Raw genomic sequence first — 8,498 nt, forward strand, 5'->3', positions numbered from 1 at the left:
TCAAACTTTGAAAATATAATCTGCACTATTGTAAGATTACTTTAAAAATGTGATGATGACTGTAGGTGGTGAAATGCTTTCAGTGACTCATAATTAGATAACACCCAGCTTGGGAAGAAGAGTAAAAAAGTACTTTTTACTAGAGAAAACGTAATGAGATGTTGCCATCAACTTAGGGCAGCATACTAGCACTTTACAAACATAAAATTGCAGCTTTACAAAAATCCGACTTAGTACTTAGATTTGAATACCCTAATTTTATATACTTAAAGTCTTTAATTAAAAATAAAAACAGCAACAACTCAATTGCAAGTTGACAAACAGGGCAAAATTCCTGGCCAAAAATAGTCATTAAAAGCTAACACATAGTTACAAAATGTATTTTACGTTGACTTTTTAAAAGTGAAATTTTGTGTTAAAATCATAAAATACAAGGCCTAGAATAGAAGCTATTAATTATGCTGTAACGTTGCATACTGGCTTCGGGCTGCTATGTTACTGGTATTTACTCTGTATGCCGTATCTATGTGGTCTGACATTCCTTATTCCTTCTTCCTACTGAGAATTTCCTAGAGTGAGGACGGTGCCATTTCTTTATTCAATGATCATACAAGAAGCAAAAGTACAGCACGGGAAGACAATCTTTATTATATTTTAAATAAAAACAGAGCAGATAGCAAGTTCACGAGGTATTTTTGATTATTATTCCTTTAAAATCAGGCCTCAATAACAATAATCAAAAGCAAGCCTTAACTGCACAGATATTTTGGTCACTATTATAATCTTCAAGGGCACAAAAGCCAGCAGTGCAAAGTAAGATGAAGGTAATGGCTATGAGAATTTTTGACGTGCCAAAAATGTAGCTCCCCACATGAAACTCTACCCTTGTATTTTCTTAATGTTCTTCTTAAACATTGAACAATTACTGTTACACAGCAACATATCAAACATGCACATAGTATTCCTACAAGAATACTATGTTAATATTGTCAGTATTAATACTAAGCCTTTCCTTCCCCTCAAAATGCAATGAATCATGGTTCTCCTCCCTATATATTCGTGTTAGTGGTAATATGCAAAATTATTTTTGTTTTCCGGGCTAAATAACCAGATTGACTTCGCGTTTGGTGACCAGCTGTGTACCCTAATTTTTCATCTTTTATCTTCTTACTAAATTTAACTACATTTTATAAGCCCTGAGATATTCATTAACCTGCTAATGATTGTATACTTTGAATTTATACTTTATTCCACTCAATTTGAACCTCATGTAATAAGTATTTAAATTATTTACAGATGGTTGTAACTAAAGCAATGACAAAATTTGCTACCTGTCTAGTTATACTGCTAGTAAGGCCTTTAACTAAGAGTTGCATATTTTATGCGCTTTTTTTTTTTTTACTTGCTGGAAGCAGTTCTTAAAATGACATCTCTAATTCTCTGTCAGCATTAAGTGCTTTTCATTTTGCTTACTTCTACATGGATAATCAGATTCCTTTTCTTCTTGTAAAACAATTCTTTTTTTTCTGCCCTGAACAGGTTAGTTGTTCAACTGAACAGGTGCCAAAAGGAACTCGGAATTCGCACAATACATTGAGAACTATAATGTTAACAGAGAAATATACATATAATAGGAATTCAATAAATGTTAGCTCTACATGAAATTAGTCCATTGTAAGGCAGCTGTTAGTGTCATGTACTTTTCATCACGAGGTTTGTTTCACCACGGAATGCAAGTTACCAGATTTAATTGGTCCTCACATGTAAATCTAAGAGTTTGAAATTTAAAAAAACATTTTGACAATCCTCAGAAAAAATAAACACGTCAATGATGGCTGTTACTGTAATAATAGCTGGTACGGAAGAAAACTATTTTCCAGTAAATTAGATGTACAACTAAGGAGAAATCAAAAACTAAGAAGTGTTAGCTAATTATCATTTTCTCCACATTTATCTTTGCAGCATTTTTTTGTTCATATACTTATCCCTGTTAACTTCTCTGCTGAAAGAGAATTTTATTATCTGAACAGATTTCCCCATCTCCTTACGCACATGTTAGTGAAAAGCCGGTGTAAATATAAGATTGTATTTTCATGTCATGCCATATTTGTTTTTGTTTTTTGCCAACATTAAATTTTTCCCATGTAAATGATGCTGTGTAGAATGAGCTAATCTGCCAACTTACTATGAGATGGCTTTTGCTTAGAATATTCAGTTTTTGTTGAGAGCTTTTGAAGCATATTGCACGCTTGTCATCTAATACATTAACAAGTAACTATTACTCTTTTTAGAAAGGATACACTGACAAATTCTTAATTTAACGGCTTTGGCCGGACATTTTTACTGTGTCACAGGACAATAGCAATGGCAAAAACATTGACAATACAGTTCATGGTTCGGTTCTCCCATCTCACAGTACAGGTTCCTGAAACACACACAAAAAAAGACTTTGAAATATTAGCAAAATACTGAACTTGCTAAAATATTGAATATTACTAAAATATCTCATTGGTTTTAATATCTTATTTCCTGCAATTTGTTACATCTTCACATTTTGTATTTGTCTGAGGCATGCTTGTTCCTAGGTACATAGCAATCCGGTTGATAGCCTTTTCAAAATTTAATTAGAGATAAATAAGCGTTTGATAATAAGTGCACTGTGTGGCTTTACTAGAAGTTGGATTTTGTGTGAATCAGCTTAAGGTCTCTTACCATCAGATGTAGTATCCCAAAAACATGAACTGGCTGTGTGAAAGCCATATGCACTCCTCTGGACCACCGCACAGGTCACTAAAAATAAAGTTGCAGAATGAGAACACTTACAAGCAAAGGAAAAGATATGTAAGATCTGAGTGTTTGAGTTCAGGCTCTAAAAGCTGTAAAATAACAGAAAACAAACATTCGCTGAATAGATTAGAAAAAATAAGTCCTCTTGATTACCGCCATGATTTTGCCTCCACTGGATCCAGTCTGTTGCCCATTGCCATAACTACTGGTGATTGTAGTGCAGGAAAAATCTGGGCCAAATCAGGTGCCTCATTCCATGGTCATAATCCAGACACAAAAATGAAGAAAAGATGACACTGGCTAAACAATTACTGTGTGGCCCTTCACAGTCCTACACAGAAGGAGGCACAGAGCTACTGACAGGAAAACAGTGGGGCCGAGTGGGCTTCCCTGGAAAGAGGTAGCTGATGCAAATGCAAAAGGTGCTGCTGCAAAGGACAAGTAGGTGGTTTCTTTTGAGTAGTGAAAGATCTCCATCTTTTAGGTATTACCATATATTATCTTTGGATGCATAAGCCAGAAGCCCTTCATATCCTATTAGGATTCAACTTGTGTATCATTCATTTACATGCTCTAAATTCAGAAAAGACCATGAGGACATAGGGGAACAGACTAGTGAGGAAGGACATGGATACTTACCGATATATTTATAAGCTTTTCCCAGCTTAACCAAATGTGTTAAGGACTGTTCCACGATGCTTGCAGTCCATTGGTTGATGTTATTCTGGTTATAATCTTCACCTCCCAAGACCCCATCTATACACTAAAAGGGCAGAGGACAGTTAAAGACATATACAAATCCCAACAAAAGTTTATTCATAAACATTTATAACCCCCAAAAGCATCTTAGAAAATGTGCATCTGGTAAATATTTATTATGCACTGCCTCTGTTTTAGAATTTTCAACGCATATTTCCTGCACATATTATCTCACTCTGTGAGATACTATGGGCCATATAAAGATAAATATGACATGGCCTCTGTTGTAAAGAGCTAGCAGAGAAGCTAACAAAAGAAATCTGTAGCCCAAGAAAGACTAATCAAAGATAAGTTATCTCATAAAAGGATTATGGAGGGGAAGTGGAGACGAAGAAAGGGTGATAATTAATTGGTTAAAGAATGGCTTTGAAACAGCTGGGATTTGAAGTAGGTTTCAGATGCTAGAAACAAAGGATGAGGCTAATTTAAAAACAGAATTCTCATGTGTAATAATTACATTTTCATTTATATTATGTAATTAGCTAGAAAGCTCGCACCTCCTGCCACTAAAAGTAAATCAACAAAGAGCACTTTTCAGGTGCTCTAGAACAAGCCAGTTAAGTAATTTTCTAGTGCCCACTCACATCCACTTCTGATATCTGACAAAGAGCGCTGGTTTAGTATCACAAACTTAGTTGTAAGGTTGCTTCTGCCACCTAGTCACTGTGACCTTTTGTCAGTGACTTACATGTGTTATATCCACATCCAGAGGTATCTCACAACCTCTTAGAGCCCCTACTTTCCTAATCCTCAAAGTAAAGATAACGGCCTCATCTTATCAGGTTGTTGTGAGGATGGGGTAAGATCATGAATGTCAAGTGCTCAAGCATAGTGACTGTGACAGAGTAAGCACATATGCAATGTTAGAGATCACCCTCATCATTATTGCTGCTGCTGTTTTATTTTTTCTGGCTTCATTAAGATGTAAGTGACATAGGGGTGCCTGGGGGGCTGAGTCGGTTAAGCGTTCAACTTCAGCTCAGGGCGTGATCTCGTGGTCTGTGAGTTTGAGCCCCGCATCAGGCTCTGTGCTGACAGCTCAGAGGAGCCTGGAGCCTGCTTCTGATTCTTTGTCTCCCTCTCTCTCTCTGCCCCTCCCCCACTCATGCTCTGTCTCTCTCACTCGCAAAAATGAATAAACGTTAAAAAATCTTTTTTAAAGATGTAATTGGCATAAAACATTATGTAAGTTCAAGGTGTCCAATGTGATGATTTGATACACAATAATTTGATACACGTACATACTGTGAAATGATAACAGTAAGTTTAGTTAACATATCCATCTCCCCATGTAGTTATCACTTTTTGCCTTCACGGTGGAAACATTTAAGATCTATCTCAGCAACTTTCAAGCATACAATACAGTATTGTTAACTAGAGTCTTCATGCTGTACTGCATAGTTCTAATACATGATTCTAAACTATTAAAATATGGCAGGATTTTCAGGTGCCTGTCTGGCTCTCAAACCTTGAGTTGATCTAGCTGTACAAGGCCAGTTCTGGGTAAGCTTGTGCCCTAGAACATTCAGACAGGCGAGGCACTGTCTCAGCATGGACTGAGGAGGTGCTCAATGTCCAGAGGGCAAGCCAACCTAGCCCAGACTAAAGGCAGGTAGGGCCTGTTAGGACACAGACCTAACCACCATACCTACAATACAAGGTTGCCTTCTGGGCCAACTCATTTTTTTTCTAGGATTTGGTACAGTGAAAAATGACTCAGGACTATTAAGTGTTTATAAATACCTTACCCACAGTATAGTCTGGATGTGATATGACTATAATAATTCAAGTTCCTCTGCCAGAACTGATTCCCAAATAGAACTTCTTGTCTGTTTGCCTACTAGGAGGACCAGATTTCATGTTTCAAATAATTTTCTTAAGATTTTGATTTAGCATATCAGTGTCTAGAAGATGTTAAGTGATTATTTTTCAATTGGGCTAAAAAAGCATATTTCTACAGTCTTTTGACATATACAAATAGCTTACAGACATAAAAGTGTGGGCGTGTGAGATACACATACACACATACTTTTATAGCATTAACATTTAAAATAATATTTGGCCTACTGGAATACAAGTTCTTCCATTCAAAAGACAGACCATCAGTTTTAGAAAAAGGAGACCAGTGTTCTAGACTAATACTCCAACATCACTTTCAGAGTTAGCCCCAGGATGCCTGATAGTATACAACAAAACATAGAGGTACCCCTATAAAGAGCAAATATTAAAAACCTTGTTTTAATACTAAGGTTTATAACTTTGTACTGAAAGTCAACAGAACAAGCTTCAAGATGAACAAGATGTGTAACTCACCTCTTTAACAATATTGTGAGCTTCATCAACATTGAAGCCAACCTAAGAAGGTGGGGGGGAACAAAAGATACAGCTGCTTTCAACACAGACTTCCTTTTATTTGTAGATGTGATGACACACAGAATACCCTGGGCTGGCCTGGACAGGTGTTAGTGACAGCAGACCATAGCGGTGAGGGGTAACATCAGGTCTATGGAGGCTGCTAACCCCACCTAGAACACTTCTAAAACTTCTAAAATTGCAGAATGTGTTCCCCACCTACCTCCCTCGAGATTTTGATTCATTAGGTCTGGGGCACAGCCTGGGCAACCATATTTTTTTTTTTAAGAGCTTTAACTGGTGATTTTGATGAATGCCCAAGGATTGATAATGTTTGTATTATAAAGCTCAGGAAATCGCAGGAGGAGATAAAGATGTATACACAGACATCAGTATATAGGAAATGGCTACAGCAAAGTGAGAATGAGGTGGTCCATGAGAAGAGACTGATTAATAGATGGTTTTCAATTTTTTTTTAACTTACGCTGGGCAACAACGTGGCTTTCCTGAATTAAAGATAATGAACATGGTTGATCATTCTAAATTAATGTCACTTTAATACTATAATAGGTCTGGCAACTTAATCTTTGCTGTGGAGTGGCTTGATAGAATTCTGAGTTAAAAGCAACTATTAATGACATCCAAGTGTCCTAGAGTAGAGAACTCGGCTATGTGATAAGATTGTAATCTAAACCAAAACTCTTCAGGTAATACATGCGTTGTTTCCATGGAGACAAGGTGCTTTATGACATGACCATTTCTGTAAGTCCCACTATGAAACTTAAAATTAGTTCAAAAAACAACTCTGGGGATAGGTATCATCTCAAGCACAGATTTAAAGTATTTTCAAATCATTTAATTACACCACAGACTTCCCCAACAACAAAGGGATAAAAATATTCTAAACAATTAGGATTATGAAAACAGCTCTCACGTTTTGACCCTATGAAAATGATCATTTTATCTTAAGATAAGGTGATTGTCTATTTTGAAAAGTGGCCTACCAATTAAATGATGTTCCTTTCACTTCAATTTGGAAGGTCAGTAAATCATCAGGTAGTACTGGGTACCATGGTGACACATGTAATTGTATTTCTCTTTATATTTAGGAAGTGCAACAGTACAGAACCCTCTTGGGAGTCAGGAGACTAGCACTTGTTGCGGGATATGTCTGAGAGTGAAATTGCTTGTGCCTCAATTGCTAAAATAAGAATACTTTCCCACTAACCTACATCACAGAACGAATGAAGTTAAATATGGTTGTAGCTTCTGCGCAGTGTCACATCCCAAAGACGGATGAACCAGAAGCCCCTTCCACGGGTCTAATAACACACTATTTTCTGTGGCACCTCCTCCAGGTGCCTACTTTTATCTCACTGCACCATTCACCTGTGGCTACCATGGGACAGAAAATGTCTTTGTCTATTCTGCCCTTCAGACTTGTCACAGGTTATTCTGGGATCCGACAGGCCTCATCCTCCTAGTGGTTAAGTGAAGCCAGAGTTGTAGGTGTTTGCCAGAGGCCTGGGTTCAAATGGAGCATCTGTCATTCCTGGCAGCTTTGACTCTGGGCAAACCACTTAGCCGCCATGAACGTCAGAGTCCCTATCAGTAACAGGAAGGTAACAACAGACACCACGGAGTTCCGGTGAGATGCCAGGAAGCCCGAGTCAGCAAGCAAGGGCTCGTAATCCATGAAGCACCTCCTTCCAGTCCACCCAGACGAGGGTGCCGGGCAGGGGGGCTCTGCCACCTGCTTTGGGGACGCCAAGGGGCAGAGGAAGCCACCCAGCAGACCGGTTTCTAAGGCCCGTCTCGCAGACGGGCGGCGCCCGACACCCCATCCCCACCCCCCACGCACCCCGAGTCCGTCCTTCCACCCCTGGGTCCCGGTTCCCCCGCCCGCCCCGCGCGCTCTTAGCCGCCCCTGCCACCCCGGCTCTCAGCCCACCCTCAGGACCTCGGGGTCGGTGGCCGGGCCGAGCCAGGCGGGGCGGGTCCCGGCCCTGAAGGGAGGACCCGGGCCCGGAGGGCGCCGCACCCCAACTCTCGCGGCCGCCTGGCGCCGGAAGACCACCCGGCGGAGACTCCGCGCCGAGGCGGGCGGGGGCGGGGGTCGCTCGCGGGTGGCCGAGGGGCGGTACCTCGTCGCAGTGGCGATGGTACTCCTCCATGGTGGCGCGTAGTCTCCTGCGGGGCGGAGCGATGGGCTGGTGGAGATCCGCGGCCGCGCACTGGCCTTCTAGGAGACTCCGCCCCCATACGTGTTTCGGGGCGGCCCCCATGAGAGCCCCGCCTTCGTGTAGAAAAGGCACCCCCTCGTTGGGAGCATGGGCAGGGTTCTGCGCGATGGGAGGCTTCTGTCCCGTTGCTTCCGACCTCTCTGGAAACAAGAGGTGGGTATTAAAGAGCTGGAAACTGTGACAGTGTGATCAGATGGGGAGACCTAGCGTCAGTCTAGAGTCCGCAGTGTTGTTTGAGTCCCCACTGCTGTATTTATGTGCACGTATTCATGTCATTACCATCTAGCCAACAATTGTAGGTAATGTAATAATGGACAAGCCGCTTTGATTTGTCCACTTACTAGCTCCGTTACTTGG

At 40.5% G+C, this 8,498-nt stretch overlaps 1 protein-coding gene across 2 annotated transcripts; it reads right to left on the reverse strand.

Annotated features, from left to right (window-relative positions):
* Positions 1–623: 623 nt before the first annotated feature.
* On the reverse strand, positions 624–8,143 carry DYNLT3 (dynein light chain Tctex-type 3). 2 transcript variants are annotated; one of them, XM_047844001.1, is made up of 5 exons: positions 8,043–8,143; positions 5,860–5,901; positions 3,427–3,550; positions 2,713–2,790; positions 624–2,425 (listed from the first exon to the last, which is right to left on the reverse strand). In XM_047844001.1, the coding sequence occupies exons 1-5, from the start codon at positions 8,070–8,072 to the stop codon at positions 2,349–2,351; spliced, it is 351 nt and encodes a 116-aa protein (XP_047699957.1). In that variant the 5' UTR covers positions 8,073–8,143; the 3' UTR covers positions 624–2,348. The 2 variants fall into 2 exon arrangements, with proteins under 2 accessions (XP_047699957.1, XP_047699958.1); XM_047844002.1 differs by lacking the exon at positions 5,860–5,901 and having other exon boundaries at positions 8,043–8,104.
* Between the last annotated feature and the right edge of the window lie 355 nt (positions 8,144–8,498).

This window comes from Prionailurus viverrinus, chromosome X, assembly GCF_022837055.1.
Source record: "Prionailurus viverrinus isolate Anna chromosome X, UM_Priviv_1.0, whole genome shotgun sequence".
NCBI classification, from domain to species: Eukaryota; Metazoa; Chordata; class Mammalia; order Carnivora; family Felidae; genus Prionailurus; species Prionailurus viverrinus.

What these genes read in the sequence shown, in the direction of transcription:
- DYNLT3 (XM_047844001.1), bottom strand. Translation starts at nt 8,072, where the DNA reads ATGGAGGAGTACCATCGCCACTGCGACGAG. An exon ending in ACCATCGCCACTGCGACGAG is followed by an intron (nt 5,902 to 8,042) that starts GTACCGCCCCTC and finishes CCACCTTCTTAG; the next exon opens with GTTGGCTTCAATGTTGATGA. An exon ending in AAAAGCTTATAAATATATCG is followed by an intron (nt 2,791 to 3,426) that starts GTAAGTATCCAT and finishes CTTTATTTTTAG; the next exon opens with TGACCTGTGCGGTGGTCCAG.